Source organism: Eurosta solidaginis, chromosome 3 (assembly GCF_040869045.1).
Source record: "Eurosta solidaginis isolate ZX-2024a chromosome 3, ASM4086904v1, whole genome shotgun sequence".
NCBI lineage: Eukaryota > Metazoa > Arthropoda > Insecta > Diptera > Tephritidae > Eurosta > Eurosta solidaginis.
In genome coordinates, this window is record NC_090321.1 from 34568594 (window position 1) to 34586519 (window position 17926).

Genomic DNA, 17926 nt, shown 5'->3' on the forward strand with positions numbered 1-17926 from the left:
TTTCAAAGCTGATTATGATGCCAGATTGTATACGCTATGTGGAGTATATTCGTGACTAAGTTGCCAAGTTTACGCCAAGTCAAGTCAAGTCTATGCTAAGTATCAGTAATGGGTCCTTAAGTCAGAAAACGATAGTAGATAATAGATGAAAACGGGAATAAATATATTTAAGTGAAACGATGGGATAGAAATATTATATTCCTACTGATAATCTAATGGAGGATCACCCCTTCAATTGCGTCATGAAATACTATCTCGAACTTCGTATATCAATTCAGTCCTGTTATACGGCGCAGAATCAGTTACAATGACAGCATCAAATGATATGATGAAGATCGTGCGCAAAGTCCTCCAGTCTGTTTGGGTGAAGCCAATGGATAGTCTTGAAGGAGATACGCATATGAATAGAATGTAGCCTAACTGAGAACCGCCTTTGGTAGCAGAGCAAAGAGAAGGCTTCACTGTCTAAGAAAAAGGCGTAAATACCAAGAACTCATGAATTTCGATGTGTAAATATACAGTTGTACGTAACACTCCCGTAATTACCCTGCAAAAATTGTTGGATCATGTGGTCCACTTGTGTCATACTGGAGTACTTAACATTATACTCCATTGTAATGCAGCAATGCACCAACTCATGTTTCTACACGAACATATTGTAAGCCGATCATTGCTCGTTTTTAACGATTGTAAGCACTACACGATGTTTATTGGACTGTGGGTACTCCATGGATTACTCTGATCTAATGCGGAGCTGGACTATATGGTCCAGTCCTAGGACATCGCAATGTTAATTGGACCATATTTTTTGTATGAATTGTGGTTGATTTTGGAGCACTCGGTTGGTCCATACATGCGTGCATGGAGTACTCGCGATTTTTGCAGGGTAATGGGTATTTTTTCGAAAATGATCGAAAAAAGTCGATAAAATTTTTTTCCAAATCGATAACTTCTTGATAACGAAATTGAAAATTTTTCGATAACAAATTGGTATCACTCTAGAGTGCTAGACTAGAAGTCGATAGCTTTTTGATAACAAATAATCGATAGCCTTTCGTTAATAAAACGATAAGTTTTCGATAAAAAATCGATAAATCGGCGATATAAAGTTGATAATACATCGATAACCCTTGATATCACCTGTAGCACCCTATAACACACCTTTCGTTTCCTTTCCATCGATAACTTTCTTTCCTTTCCTTAAGTTTCCTTTTTTCATTTCATTTTCTTTTCTTTCTTTCCTTTCATTTTCTTTCCTTTCCTTTGCTTTTCTTTCATTTTCGCAAAGTCCTCCAGTCTGCTTGTGTGAAGCCAATGGATAGTTTTGAAGGAGATACGCATATGAATAGAATGTAGCCTAACTGAGAACCGCCTTTGGTAGCAGAGCAAAGAGGAGGCTTCACTGTCTAAGACAAAGGCGTAAGTACCAAGTACTCATGAATTTCGATGTGTAAGCATACAGTTGTACGTAACACTCCCGTAATTAATGGGCACTTTTTCGAAAATGATCGAAAAATTCGATAAAATTTTTTCCAAATCGATAACTTCTTGATAACGAAATTGATAACTTTTCGATAACAAATTGGTAGCACTCTAGAACGCTAGACTAGAAGTCGATAGCTTTTTGATAACAAATAACTAATAGTTTTTGATAACAAATAATCGATAGCTTTTCGTTAATAAAACGATAAGTTTTCGATAAAAAACCGATAAATCGGCGATATAAAGTTTATAATACATCGATAACCCTTGAAATCACCTGTATCATCCTATAACACACCTTTCGTTTCCTTTCCATCTATAACCTTTGTCAAAGCTTTCCTTTCCTTAAGTTTCCTTTTTTCAATTCATTTTCTTTTCTTTCTTTCCTTTCATTTTCTTTCCTTTCCTTTGCTTTTCTTTCCTTTTCTTTCTTTTATTTCCTTACCTTTCCTTTACTTTCCTTTCTTTTCCATTCCTTTCTTTTCCTTTCCTTGCCTTGATTTGCTGTCTGATTCCGCTCATATCAACTCTACCACATTGCTTACACATTACGCTATTGTGTAGTGACTACATTTACGCTTACATAGAACGCCTGCATGGTGTTACTAATTCGCTTTGGTTGTCCTGAAGAAACTACTTACGGTATTTTCAATCTGCATGACCGGTCATAAAAACTCAGACATTATTACTGACTTCCTGACTTTATAAACTAAATTTGTTTAAACTGCAATGATAGCCTTTGCTCGGGAAATAAAAACAAAGCGCCTCCGGTATATCTGCCATTGGAATTGCGCCCTCTGCCACATTTCACCGTCAGCGCAGGACTTGTCAACTCCGTAAATTGGCAGCCGATGGTTACCCTAGCATCTGATTACTTGCCCGTACTCCTCTCGTTAAAATGATCATCAAATTAATCTTTTCTGATAGTCGCACTTTTGTGAACTTAAACAAACTGGATTGGGATGCCAATAAAGCATAAATATTCAGAAGGTTCTTATGCTGCCCTTCCATTCTCGACTGATGTCCGTCAAGGGAAACGTTTTTTTTAGCAGGATCATTAATTCGGCATCGACTTACTTTATTTCTGCTGGAAGAATTCCGGAATCCGGCCAAATTTCCCAACAGATGCAGCAGTCTTGGCGAGAGAACGTGATCTCAAGAGACAGCAAAACCCTTGCTACCCACAAATCAGGGACATAAACAAGCCCACGAACTGGGAAAATATTTAAAAAAAGCTGCAACTTTCTTTTGGTGTTGTTATGTTATGGTCAACGGCAAAGCCCCTATCAAATTCGACGAAGCACAATGACAGAATATCTATCGTCTTTGGTTTTTAAGGAAAAAGATTTCGAACAATGCCACATGTTGCACTAAAGTGAAAATAAGCAAGGATAATAATTAAATTTGGCTGATGTCACACCAGAAGTCGGCAGCATACAAACCTTTTAACAGAGGAGGTAGTCAGGACGTGGACAGTAGCGGATCGTGAGCTTGGCTGTGGGGGGGGGTCTCAAAAAGTTTCATAAATTTTGCTTTATTTTTATAAATACGGTATTCATGTATAGATTGCCGTGCATCGTGAAATGCCAAAATTAAGTATTGAACATTGAATATTTGTTTTCTTTGGATATTTCATTTTTGTTCTGTAAAGTATTTGAAAAATAAAAATTTCTCTACCTTTTGATGGGGAGGGGGGATGTCCAGAGATAATGTGGCACAGATATAATGTATCACCTTCTAAGACTTTCTACCTAGGTGTTGCCACTCACAAGGTTGCCACCTATTCAAAATTTAAAAGAAATTGCATGAGATATGGCGATATGGGTATCAAACGAAAGGTATTTCACTCCGCATTACAATAGGGACATTTTTGAGTAGGGTTGCAATTTAGGGTTGCCACCTATTCAAAATTAAAAAGAAATTGCATGAGATATGGCGATATGGGTTTCAAACGAAAGGTATTTCACTCCGAATTACAATAGGGACATTTTTGAGTTGGGTTGCCGTATAGAGTTGCCACCTATTCGAAATTAAAAAAAAAATTGCATGAGATATGCCGATATGGGTATCAAACGAAAAGTATTTCACTCCGCATTACAATAGGGACATTTTTGAGCAGGGTTGCCATTTAGGGTTGCCACCTATTCTAAATTCAAAAAAATTGTATGCGATATGCCGATATGGGTATCAAACGAAAGGTATTTCACTACGCATTGCAATAGGGACATTTTTGAGTAGGGTTGCCATTTAGGGTTGCCACTTATTCGAAATTAAAAAAAAAATTGTATGCGATATGCCGATATGGGTATCAAACGAAAGGTATTTCACTCCGCATTACAATAGGGACATTTTTGAGTAGGGTTGCAATTTAGGGTTGCCACCTATTCAAAATTAAAAAGACATTGCATGAGATATGCCGATATGGGTATCAAACGAAAAGTATTTCACTCCGCATTACAATAGGGACATTTTTGAGCAGGGTTGCGATTTAGGGTTGCGACCTATTCTAAATTAAAAAAAATTGCATGCGATATGCCGATATGGGTATCAAACGAAAGGTATTTCACTACGCATTGCAATAGGGAATTTTTCAGTAGGGTTGCCATTTAGGGTTGCCACTTATTCGAAATTAAAAAAAAATTGTATGCGATATGCCGATATGGGTATCAAACGGAAAGTATTTCACTCCGCATTACAATAGGGACATTTTTGAGCAGGGTTGCCATTTATGGTTGCCACCTATTCTAAATTAAAAAAAATTGCATGCGATATGCCGATATGGTCGGTAAGGTATTTCATTCAGCAGGTGGTGGAAAGGTATTTCATTCAGCATTACAATAGAGGCATTTTTGAGTAAGGTTGCCATTTAAGGTTGGGGTAGTTAGACGAAATAGTCTCATATTCTATTAAAGCTTTAAAGGAGAACATTAAAGTTAGAAATCTTCGTAAAAAAATCTTACATATAATTCGACTTAATTTTTTTATTTTCACACACGCTAATAAAATTGAAATGCAATATCAAGGCAACGTGGCAAATTCTAGCAAAATATATTTAAATGGATATTTTTGGCAAATAAGAAATGATTAATTGCAATTTTTCACAGATTACTATTAGAAAGATTTTTAATCATTGGCATTAGTTCAATTTGAAAACGACATCTAACCATTTAACTACTTACCAACAGATGGCGCTTGGGGAAGTAAGTTGACGTTTAATTAAACTAACTGTCATTCGTGAAATTTACAAGTTTTTGGAATGTAATAAAATTTTGAGATTTTCATAGGTATAACTAAAAAAATGTTTGAAATTAATAATTCGATGAATGAAGATACTTGACCTAAATAACTTATTTCTCGATTGCATTAATTGTCATAACAATCCCTTATACTATAAGCTGGAATTACCCATTTTAAATTTTTAATTCCAGTTCATTTTGCGGTTAGTGTTTGATATGTTTTTGAAATCTATTTTTAAGGAAATCAAATATTGGTAAGTAAAAATATATAATATATGTACATATAAAAAAAGTAGAGTTTGATTAATGATGACATGTAGAACAAAGTATGTTATGCCGCATACTCGGTCGCCCAGGTACTATCTATTAAACTCTCTAACTGTTGAAGTGGCGGATAGCATCTATCTCAGGCGGCCTTTGTCAACGTATTTAAATCTACGAAACTTACCACCAAATCATAAACCCACTGTTTTAACCCTGAAGAGAGATCCCACTGTTTTCCGATTACTTCTCGACGGCAGAATAAAGCAATTGCAACCTTCCTAGCACGACCTTTCAGATAAAGGTTTCATTCCAGTTTGTGGTCAAGAATATAACCCTGTTAGGAATATTATGCCTCTTCGTCAACAGAACCATATTTATTTTACTTGGGTCGGCAGCTTATCATTATGATTCAGATGATTTTGTCACGATGTCCAACTATCCCTGCACAGCGCACCAGTGTATACAACAATTTCAAAAGCATTCTTGAGTGTTATAACATCAGAAATGTACTTTGTTATGATACATAGCCAGTTAAAGCAAATATGCGCACACGCAGTTTGAGGAACACCTCAATACAACGACAAAAGAAGCGTAATATAGGGCGCCGCTAACCTTCACGCTTTAATCAACTTCATACGACGCACGCCGTTAATAAGAAATATCAATTATTTGTGCGAATGTCATCTAAAAAACGCACCCATGCTTTAGATACACATACACACGCATACATACAAAGCGTCCATGACAACTCACACGCATATTGAGACATTGCTTGTCGGCCATTGCAAAACAAAGAGTTCAACCCATTTGCTGTTTTTGGTATTAAATGTTGTTGTTGATGTTATGCTAAAAAGTGGCAGCTGCTTCGTTACCATTCGCGTTAAAGTGATCGAAGGAAGGATATCAAAGAAGACTAACTACATACATATGTATTTATATACGCTTTCATTTGTAGATGTCAATATGTAATTCGGTTTTTATACTCAGCTGAGCAGAGCTCACAGAGTATATTAACTTTGTTCGCATAACGGTAATCCGTAACAGCATAAACTAATCGAGATAGATATAGACTTCTATATATCAAAATGATCTGGGTGAAAACGAAATTCATTTAGTCATGTCCGTCCGTCCGTCCGTCTGTAAACACGATAACTTCAATAAATTTTGAGGTATCTTGATGAAATTTGGTATGTAGGGCGCTCATCTCAGATCGCTATTGAAAATGAACGAAATCGGACTACAACGACGCCCACTTTTTCGATATCGAAAATTTAGAAAAACCGAAAAAGTGCGATAATTCATTACCAAAGACGGATAAAGCGATGAAACTTGGTGGGGGCGTTGACCTTATGACGCAAAATAGAAAATTACAAAAATTTTGGACAATGGGAGTGGCACCGCCCACTTTTAAAAGAAGGTAATTTAAAAGTTTCGCAAGCTGTAATTTGGCAGTCGTTGAAGATATCATAATGAAATTTGGTAGGCACGTTACTCCTATTACTATATGTGCGCTAAATAAAAAATAGCGAAATCGGATGACAAACACGCCCACTTTTAAACAAAATTGTATTTTAAAGTCAAATTTTAACAAAAATTTAATATTTTTACAGTACAAAAGTAAATTATGTCAACATTCAACTCCTGTAATGATATGGTGCAACAAAATACAAAGATAAAAGAAAATTTCAAAATGGGTGTAACTCCACCCTTTTCCATTTAATTCGTCTAGAATACTTTTAATGCCATAAGTTGAACAAAAATTTACCAATCCATGTGAAATTTGGTAGGGACATAGATTCTATGACGATAACTCTTTTCTGTGAAATCGGTTGAAGCCACGCCCAGTTTTTATACACAGTCCACCGTCTGTCCTTCCGCTCGGCCTTTAACGCGATAAGTTGCGCAAAAAACGATATATCCTAACTAAACTTAGTTCACGTACTTAACTGAAGTCACTTTATCTTGGTACAAAATATGGCCGAAATCCGTCTATGACCACGCCCACTTTTCCGATATCGAAAATTACGAAAAATGAAAAAAATGCCATAATTCTGTACCAAATATGAAAAAAGATATGAAACATGGTAATTGGATTGGTTTGTTGACGCAAAATATAACTTTAGAAAAAACTTTGCAAAATGGGTGTGACACCTACCATATTAAGTAGAAGAAAATGAAAAAGTTCTGCAGGCCGAAATCAAAAGCCCTTGGAATCTTGGCAGGCATTTTGGTCGACATCTCGAAAACGCCTTCACATATACAACTAAGGGCTACTCCCTTTTAAAACCCTCATTAATACTTTTAGTTTGATACCCATATCGTACAAGCACATTCTAGAGTCACCCCTGGTCCACCTTTATGGCGATATCTCGAAAAAACGTCCACCTATAGAAATAAGCCCCACGCCCTTTTGAAATACTCATTAATACCTTTCGTTTGATATCCATATCGTACAAACACATTCTAGAGTCACCCCTGGTCCACCCTTATTGCGATATCTCGAAAAGGCGTCCACCTATAGAACTAAGGCCCACGCACTTTTAGATAATCATTAACACCTTTCATTTGATACACATGCCATACAAACACATGCCAGGGTTACCCTAGGTTCATTTTGCTAAATGGTGATTTTCCCTTATTTTGTCTCCAAAGCTCTCAGCTGAGTATGTAATGTTCGGTTACACCCGAACTTATCATTCGTTACTTGTTTTATATTATTTTGTTGATAAATTATTACTACATTTACTTTTTATCCTCCTAATTAACTAACAAAAAAAAAAAAAAAAAAAAAAAAAAATTAAGTAACTAAAAAATACAAAAAACTGACTCAAAGTTAAAGGATGCGAAATTTGAGTGGAGTCTGCAGCCTGAATAAAAAAAAAAAAAATAGTACGCAACCAATCAGCTTTGTTCGAAACAAATAATTTAAATTACATTAAAAACTATATAAAGTTTATAAATACGTACATATTGCGGTACTTTTCCCACTGCATTATTCATATATTTTTACGCACAACTACAGTTAAGCAGAATGTGAAGGCGTGGCTCTCAAGTTAATGCACTCCACTAAACCAGATAATGATTATCCCTACATATATAAATAAACGAATAAATACTAACAAACTCTACAACAACAAAGGCAAAAAATCGAAGCTTAAGGTTGCTCATGAGCGTTTCGCCACTATTCTCTCTCACTTTCAGCTAGTGCTGTCGAAAGCTTACTAACTGGTCAACGGTTATGGATTACCTACTGGTAGAAAAATGGTTCACAAATGTGGACTAATATGTTCTAAATATCCGTTTTTAGTACTGACCCTGTTTTTTAAATTATTTATGAATACCGATCTTCTGAAGATTGGTGGTGTCAATTGGACAGGTTGGTTACCAACCAGCCGATTCCTATTGTGCTGTATAAGCTTTTTCAGAAATTTTTCTATTCCAGTAAAAAGGTACCTATGCATATTTTTTGTATTCAGGGTGCATTTCACCGAGCTCACACAGCTTACCAAAAGTTATTGTTATTATGCTACAATGTTATTTTTATTATGCTACTATTGTTATAATGCTACAATTAATTTATATAAAAAAGTTCAGGATTTTGTGCAAATGATCTAGAATCATTTCATTGCAAATTTCTGTAGCATTTTATTTACAATACACTATCAAAATCTATGGCTACACTCAGAGAAAAGCGCGGTTCTAAAATCCAGCACCACCGGACTCAATTCAACCTTTTCATATTCTTACTTTTTTGTTCTTGAAAAACGAACGACCTGTTCTCAAAACAACACCCTTGTTCTTGAGCTGACAACCATGTTCTTGAAAAGGGAACGGTTGGTCTTAAAATATGAACAAATGTTCTATTAATGAGAACAATGTTCTTAAATTAAGATCAAGAAAAAAAAAAACGGTACAATTCGTGTGGACTACAATGTTAAATACAACATTCGGCACAAACTATCAAGAAGTTATAGTGGCTCAGCGACTATTATGTTGCGGTAGCGATCGTGTGGCGCGAATTCGATCACCGTCAAACTCTGAAGTGTTATAAAACAATTTTTTATATTCTATTTTTTAACTCCTTTTTTTCGTTCAGTTCCATTCAGGTAATTCTCAAACTCGTTGTGAAATGTTTTAAAAATATATTCAGATTGCATCACCAAATAAGAAAGATGTCTGTTATCGAGCAATCTATGAGAAATGCATATTATGCGTTTTTTCAAACCTTTTGGCATTTAATAATAGTTTTTTGTTATTAATATTTCTTATTAATAACAAACAAATTATTTATTAATAAAAAATAAATATATAAATGGGTAATAATTAAAAAATTATCTTCCTCCCACCTATGATCAAGCACAAACCGTTCTTCAATTGAGACCGAAAACTGTTATATCGAACAAAAAACGTTCTCGAAGCGTGAGAACAAAAAAATCTTAAATCAAGCCCAAGTAGTGCTTGAAATGAGCACAGAAGGTTCACACATCAATACCAAAGTGGCCATAAAATACGAACTGTTCTTAAAACAAGCCCATAGGTCACGAGTTAAGAAAAAACGTATTTAACAGACTTTTGTCAACGAATGTTCTTAACTTTGAACTTGTTTCGTTCGTATAGAACGATTTTTTCTCTGAGTGTAGGGATTGTCCGCAAACTGTTTATGAACGGGTCTGACGATGTCAGCAATCTGTGCAGCAAATCCAAGTTACTACAAATTCTTGACTTTTATGTGGTGAAAAGTTCACGATATTTTCGTGCATCTTTGTTTCTAGACTGTTGAGCTTCTTCCGAAAGTTGACCAATAGGAAGAATAGCAGACACGGTTATCAGAATTTTATGTACGCTAACTGGCATATTGTACCAAGCATATTCCGATAAATATAGTACCTTTGTCTCTGTCACATAGTGGTGAAAACCTTCAGAATTTGTTTGAAACCCACATCCTATGCATGCAAGTTTGTATGAAACCTTTTCAAAATATTGATGTTTATGTCGGTTATGTCTGATGTTACTTCAGGATCTCCAAAGAATCTTCTCGCAGTGTTGTCATCATTTGTATTGCCAGTTTTTGCTTTGGCATATCAATCAAAAGACCAACTTCTTTCCTGAATCTATTTTGGAGATGTTCTTTCTTCTTTTTCATCTTTTCATTATTTTCTTCGCCCCGCACACACCAGGTCTTCATTTCCATTCGATAAGCGATGTGTAGCATACATTCCATGCATCGTATCTAAGAATGTAAAGGGGAAATTCCGAAAGCAAGCATGCTTTTGTCAACATTTCGCTCGGACAGGGCTCGCATATTGTTCATACCTTTTGGAGAAGCCCCACATATGTAGCACTTTTGCGATGATGTATATGCCGACAGAGCGTTAGGTGGACTTTTATGTGATGTATACATGCATATGTATATTCCCGAAGCACTCAATTGCTTAGAAGTATCACCCATAATATACAACCCTGAGGTAGGCGTGCATACATAACAAGTTGATGGTATAAGTGCACAACTCGTTAACTATGGGAAAACTCATATGACAAACAAGGAAGGCTATTCAGTGCACAAGTTTCCTTTTTCTGGGTTTTTACCATTTCAGGTATAACTGTCTTTTTTGAGATCTAGCATTGTAGACTTGAAATGAGGACATTCATTTGATAAGTCACTGCGCTTCATGAGCGAGGGCATAGAGACATTAAGTTGTCGATTACAAAGAAAAACGCAAAATTTCGCAATGGTTTGTTTTTTTATCTGAAATTATATGAAATTACCTTTAATGTGTATGTATTCGTTCAATGGAATTGGGCAGAATCAGGCAAGTTTTATTCTATTGCAAACTAAAAATTTTGTATGCTTACCAAACTTTTAGTGGCTGTCTAAAACAAAAAAAATTTAATTTAAAAAAATGCCTACGTAGCTCAGACTTACGAATGCTGTTATAAACTATCCAAGTATGTTAAATAAAATAGTTTTAAGCCAAAACAGTTACCGAAAATCCACCACGTGGCCACAAATTTGGTCAACCATTTTGGACTGTGAAATGATTTTACACTTGTTTCAATTATCCAAGTTTCATAATGCTTATCATGGTGATCGTGGGCTTCTTACTTTGATTTGTATACATTTTCTTACCAGTTGGTTATTAATGTGTTGCATGTCAAAACATTTTTGAGATTGGAGAACATTGTTTTTTGGACTTTTGGCATCCTAAAAGTGAAAAAAGTTACACGGTGCGCCGTGATGTGTTGGTAGCATACTCCGCCATTCACACAGTAGATCCTGGGTCCACGCCCTGGGAAAAGTAACATCAAAATTGTAGAAACAAGTTTTTTCAATTAGAAGAAACTTTTTCTAGGCGGAGTCGCCTCTCGGCAGTGTTTGGCAAGCACTCCGAGTGTATTTCTGCTATGAAAAGCTCTCAGTGTAAATTTATCTGCCTTGCAGATGCCGTTCGGAGTCGGCATAAAAAAAGTAGGTCATGTCTCGCCAATTTGTAGGAAAAATTAAGAGGAGCACGACACAAATTGGAAGAGAACCTCGGCCAAAAATCTTTTCGGGGGTTATCGCGCCTTAAATTTTTTTTATTTAATCAATTTATAAAATCGCGTAAACATACATGAGTATACAAAAAAAAAGAGGCCTAATCTTCCGAGAACCAAATTTTGTGTACTGCCTTTAGTTTTCCAAATGGCTATTCAATTAGATAAAACAAGTATTTATTCAATTAGATATTTTATTTAAATTTTCTGAAATCTTAATCTGTTTTCACACAGATGGCTTATTGAATAATAAAGGCAGTTTTCTACATTAAGACGCTTATTGAGCTCAATCTTCCCTACAAAATTCGAATCTGTAATTATTTCATTAGTAGCTAAGCGAATGCCGAATGAAATCAAAAGCACAATGCAACTCTGTTGGGAGCGTTCAGTTTCTTAGTTTTTGGTGTGTTCAGTGCTTAAAAATGTTATTTGTCAAAGTAAATGTCATTGTCTGGATGGCGGAACGATACAAGGTGGCCGCATCGAACAGCTGATTATAACCTTTTTTTATTTGATTTGATACATCAACTTCCGGTGCAGTACGATTTTGACATTTGTACATCGAATTTACAAAAATAAAGTACATGGAATTCTTATTTATGTATGTAGGTATGTCACCATGCTGCCACCTTGTATCGTTCCGCCATGATTGTCTATCATATAGCATTGTCATTTTATTCGCTTGACATTTCATCCTTCATACTAATCGAGCAGTTACTTCTGTGTGAAAGCAAAAAATTTACGAATTCATTAGAAGGTGAAATGAGATCATTAAGTTTCTGTGTGAAAACAGTATTAAACTATCAAGTGATAAAATTAATCAACAGCAACATCACTATCCGCTCAAAGCGGCCAGCCAGCATGATTATTTCTCCAGCAAGTACTCAGTAATGCTCTGCTCTCGCTGTCATTTAGCCTCGTCTCAAATTTGATCGTTGCCATTGCTAGCGGCAACAATACTCACTGCATCATGAACACATTTGCTGTTCACTATGACTCTTGCTTTTGTATTCTTTTTTTTCTCTCACCAACATGACGGGCGCTACTTTGATATCAAACCGGTTAATATTCGTAACACCACCACCACCCAAGCGCATGCATACAACAACAAACACATGCATATAAACAATGCCCGCCTTCTTTCCATACAAATGTAAGCGCACATTCATATGTGAGCTGGTAAGTGAGCGCCCTGCACTATTCTCCATTATTAACACCACCACCACCGCCACGACCATTGCATATGAAGTTACAAAAACAACAAACGTGCCTGCGTACAATTCTAAATTCAACCCAATCGCGTCGCAGCAATTCGTTAACGCTTCTTCTTTGCTTTTGTACACGCGGCTTTTGTTATTGTAATTTGGCTTTGGTTTGTTGATTTTATTTGCTTATTTCTTGTTGTTTGTTAGTTTATTTGTGCTTGCGCTTTTTATTTTGTATATTATTTTTTTGATTGTTTGAAGGGGGAGCGCCACAACCAGTTTTACAGTGTGGCATTGATCGCGCGCCCGTTTTTGCTTTTGTGCAACGCGCCACCACGCGATTTTATTAATTTATGCTCGCGCGCTCTTTTAGTTGTATGCCGAATGTCGTACGGCCTGATCGCTAGATTACGGCGCGAGTGTATCCAACATAAACTTATCGAACATACGTAATACGTAACGCAAGCGTATTTTTTTGGTTTTGTTTTGTATTAAACGTGAAAGAAATGCCAACAACAAAAGTGGCTGAAATCGTTGTGGTTTGAACGTTGTCAAAGTACTGATTTCCGTCGGATATCGAGCGGCGTGTGCGCGCGATAACAACGTGTTGACAAAAACAGCAGATGGCGAGCTTTTCAAATATCTACATTTAGAACCGCATTTAGGTATTTTCATACGAAACCGCATATGTGCTAGTTAAAAAAAAAAAAAAAAAAAACAACACAAGATTTATCGATTTCGTAAAAATTTGTAAACTAAGAAGAATTCTTTTTTTTATAAAACGCTGTTCTGTTTTTAATAATCTCAAAATGTATGTGAAGATTAGTTAATAAAAAATTTTCTTCGTAATATCTACCAAAGTCAATGCAATGCATTTTAGACAATTTTTGATTCAAATAAGAAAAAAGAATATAAACAAAACAAAGTGCTAAAAACAAAAATTTAAATAAATTAAAATAATATTATTAAAAGTTCCTCCCGAAACACTAAGCTAATCTTTCTCACTTAAAATGGATATGACCAGCGCAAACTCGCTAAATATGCGAGCACCTTTCTTTTCGGGATATCCTTTTCAAGGTAAGTCAGATATGAAGACATCGTTATCAAAAATTGGCGCGATTTTGGCCGTTGTGTCACAAACTTCGCCAGCTAGGCTTGTTTTGTGAGAACCGGCACCAATTGGGAGCATCAGCGGAGAATAAGTGTCCTTCTACGAGGTCTGCCCTGTATTTTGTTCCAAAAATGCGTGCAAATAGGAGCGTATTCAACATTCGCATAGCATGACCCAGCCAGCGAAGCCTTTGTGCATTTAGACTTCTTATACTTGTTGTAGCGGGAAGGAGACCCCACGAAAGTTTGTGGAGAGTTGTATTTTTGTTGATAATCTTCTGCCATAGTTGGAACCTGTACGTTTCGGATGTAAATGAGGAAAAGACAAAGTACTTGCTATCATCCAAGAAAGAAAAGGCGCCTTGGCAGCCACGTAACTATTGATGGCTTTAAATTCCACACCGAGTAGCACTTCATCTATCTATGTAGAAAGCAGCGAAAACAATATGAGCTTAGAAATTAAACGGAGAGTAATTATTGACAACACTGGACTTAGTAGGCAATTGAAAAGTAAAGTCCTCTTTCAAATCACATGTATGGTGAGGATCATGGAAAGTGTCGAGAGAAGATGAGATGACTCTTGAGTGTGCGAGAATAAAATGTCTCTGGAAGATGTATGGTCCTGTCCGTAATGACGACGGGGGGCTTCGAAGGAGGTAAATTGATGAGCTTTACGCAGATATGAAGATAGTGCATCGAATTCGCTGGCTATCTCATGTACTGCGAATAGATGAAAACGCTCCGGACAAGAAGATATCATGCAGTTTGAAAGCAGCGGAACGTGTGGACCTCCATTGAGTTGGTGGAGGTAGGTGGAGGAAGGCTTGACCTTCCTTTGCGCTTCCACGATAGCTGTCGTGACTTGTTCCGAAATATCGAAAATCGCTTCGGCGTTACAATCAATTGCGATTTTAGTCGCTGCGAAAAACGCATATATTCTCCGATACTCATCGTCGGCATCACTGAGAGGGCAATAAATCTACAGGAGAACTTTTCTCTCGAGCACTTCGAACTCCGTCTCTGACACCGAGCCATTCATCATGACAAGTATATGAGAGACTAATAGAGCGTGAGCTTTGTTTGTTCCCTTTGAATCTCTTGGGCTTTTGGTCGGTGAACTGCGTAAAGCTCATACATCTCATATGATCTTCTCTCTCGGTACTCGCTCTCGGCATCCTGGATAGGACCATAAATCTTCCGGATAAATTTTTACTCGCCCACTCTAGGATCTATCCTATCGTCCCTCGGCTGAGTCTATCACTATGAGTCATACACCAGGACAGGTATGATGGAAAAAACAAAGAGCGTAATTTTTGTTCATCGGCGAAGCATTTTACGTTTTAATTGGCCACTCAGTCCAAAGAAGCACTTGTTGGCAAGAGCAACTCTCCGTTTGATTGTTAGTGGGTTATATTCCTAGACAGAATTGAACATCTAGTTGACAATCGCAAAAGTTAAAACTAATACTATAGCCATCCAGAAGCACAACTTATCGCTCCTAGTCGGAGCATAGGGCGGAGACGAACGCTCTTCAGCGACTTCTATCAGTCGCTAAACGTCTTATTTCATTCCAGGTGGCAGTGGAAGAGCTCTCATTGAAAATCGTACGCATCCAAGTTTGTCGAGGACGTCCCCTGCGTCGGCTTCCTTGTGGATTACATTGGAAGGCCATTTTGGCAACGTTGTCATCTTCTCTGCGGAGAGTGTGACCGATTCAACCCCACTTACGTTTTTTAATTTCAGTGTAGATTGGGGGGTTGTTCGTGAGTGACAGTAGATCGGCGTTGGTTATCGTTCTTGGCCAGAAAATACGGCAGACTTTGATTGTAGAGCCTACATGATTTTCACCGTCATTGCGGTTCCTAGATAGACGTCTTTCACAGTTTCGAGTTTAGATGACTGAAGATTGACATGGTCAAAAGAAGATGGCTCGCAGAATTCCAATTTAATAAGTCAAGCTGAAAACCTTGGCCGTCAAGCGACTAGATTATTCACTTACTCAACAAGTAGTAGGAACTGATGCGCGTGAGATTAAGAATGAAGTTGGTTTCTTCAACTCGGGGCAATGGGACCTCCCACACTACCACTCGAAGACATTTCTAGCCTCAGTGAGTGCCGGCTCATTCGTCCCGCTGTATGATTTCATAGGAATTCTCAATCAAACACTTGCTTTCTGTATTAACTTAAAGAGCGAAATATTCACCTTCCCTAACTCTGCAAGCCCGTCGAAAATCCATGTGCCCAGAAATCTGAGTAATTTTTCCTGTAGTCCTGGAAATCAGCAGAGAAAGTGACGAATTGACTTGTAGTTGTTATTGCAGCAGTGCTTCGCCCCATCCAATAGGTGCGACCGATCACAAATTGTCATCAATATCCTCTAACGGGAGTCCAAGGAAACTTGCAGTTTCAACAGGGGTGGACCATATGAGAGGGGTGTTAGAGGCGTTGTTTCCACATAACAATTAAAGAGATGGTTGGTGTCATGTGGGGACATATTGCAAGCGGGGTATACATTTTGTATGTCAGTGTTGATTCTGGATAGGTAAGAGTTTAACCTGTTACAGTATCCAGATCGAAGTTGAGCTAGAGTGACTCGCGTTTCCCTGGGGAGTATGCATTCCTTTCCGCTAGTTTTTGGTACTGTTCTTTGAGTACTGGATTCACGGGGCAATTCCTGGCATATAGGGCCGACGCCTGTTTGTGGAGTTCGCTGAGGACCTGTTCTGAGTTCTCAGGTGCCGTATTTCCTCATAATGCTTTCGGAGATGACGCCTTATACCCCTGGGTGGTGTTGGCTCATTTATCAGATGTCTGTTGGGACGCCCAGGTTTCTGGTCATTCAACAGGAACTATTTGGTTAGCATCTCATTTCTCTCCCTGATTGGAAGTATTCTCGCCTCATTATGTAGGTGGTGTTCTGGGGACATAAGAAGGCAGCCCAGCCCGTGGCGGTTCTGAGAGCAGTATTTCGGCAGGCCTGTAGCTTCTTCCAGTGAGTAATTTTTAGGCTTGGCGACCATATAGGGGACGCGTAGCATGCAATCGGCTGGCCAATTGCTTTTCAAGTGGTAATGAGCGTTTCTTTGTCTTTTCCCCAAGTACTGCCAGCAAGAGATTTGAGGATTTTATTACGGCTCTGGATTTTCGGTACAATTGCGGCTGCATGCTCGCCAAAATGTAGATCCTGATCAAATGTCACACCCAAGATTTTGGGGTGTAGAACAGTCGGTAGCGTAGTGCCATCGACGTGGATGTTTAAAATGGTCGACATTTGGGACGTCCATGTTGTAAATAAGGTCGCGGAGGATTTAGCCGGTGATAAGTCCAGGTTTCGCGAAGCGAAAAAACTAAAGAGATCAGGGAGATAGCCGTTTATTCTGTTGCAAAGCTCATCGATATGTGGGCCTGGGCCTGTGGCCATTATTGTGCAGTCATCGGCGTAGGAAACGATTGTGACTCCTTCAGGTGGCGAAGGTAGCTTTGATATGTAGAAGTTAAACAAAAGTGGGGTTAGGACACCACACTTTGGCATCCCTTGTTTAATTCTCCTTGGTTTTGATGTTTCGTTCCTAAATTGCACCGATGCCTGCCGACCACCCAAATGATTTGGGGTCCACCTTTTAAGAAATGGGAGAAGGGTAGACCCTTCCAGGTGTTGCAGTAACGTGCCATGGTTGACCATATCAAAAGCTCTTGATAGGTCTAGCGCAACGAGTACTGTTCTATGGTGGGGGTTTTGATTTAAATCGCAATTTATCTTGGTGCTAATGGCATTTAGCGCGGCGGTGGTGCTATGGAGTTTTCTGAAGCCATGCTGATGACAGGCTAGCTGCAAATTTGCTTTGACAAAGATGAGGGGAGTAAAATGGCTTCAAGCGTCTTGGCTACTGCCGATAGGAGAGATATCGGGCGATATGACTCTGTTACGTTAGCTGGTTTCCCAGGCTTTAGTAGCGGGACCACCTTGGCCATTTTCCATTTTTCGGGAATGACAAAGGTGAAAAGAGACAGGTTGAAGCCATGTGCTAAATATTTGAACCCCTCTTACCCTAGGATTTTAAGCATCGGCATGGCTGTGCCGTCTGGGCCCACTGC

At 38.0% G+C, this 17926-nt stretch overlaps 1 protein-coding gene across 1 annotated transcript in view; it reads left to right on the plus strand.

Annotated features, from left to right (window-relative positions):
• Positions 1-13731: 13731 nt before the first annotated feature.
• gsb-n (gooseberry-neuro) overlaps positions 13732-17926 on the plus strand; it is a 122380-nt gene continuing 118185 nt past the window's right edge. Inside the window, exon 1 of the mRNA XM_067777079.1 lies at positions 13732-13798. Within this exon, the coding sequence (XP_067633180.1) occupies positions 13732-13798 (67 nt within the window). The remainder of the gene's footprint in view (positions 13799-17926) is intronic.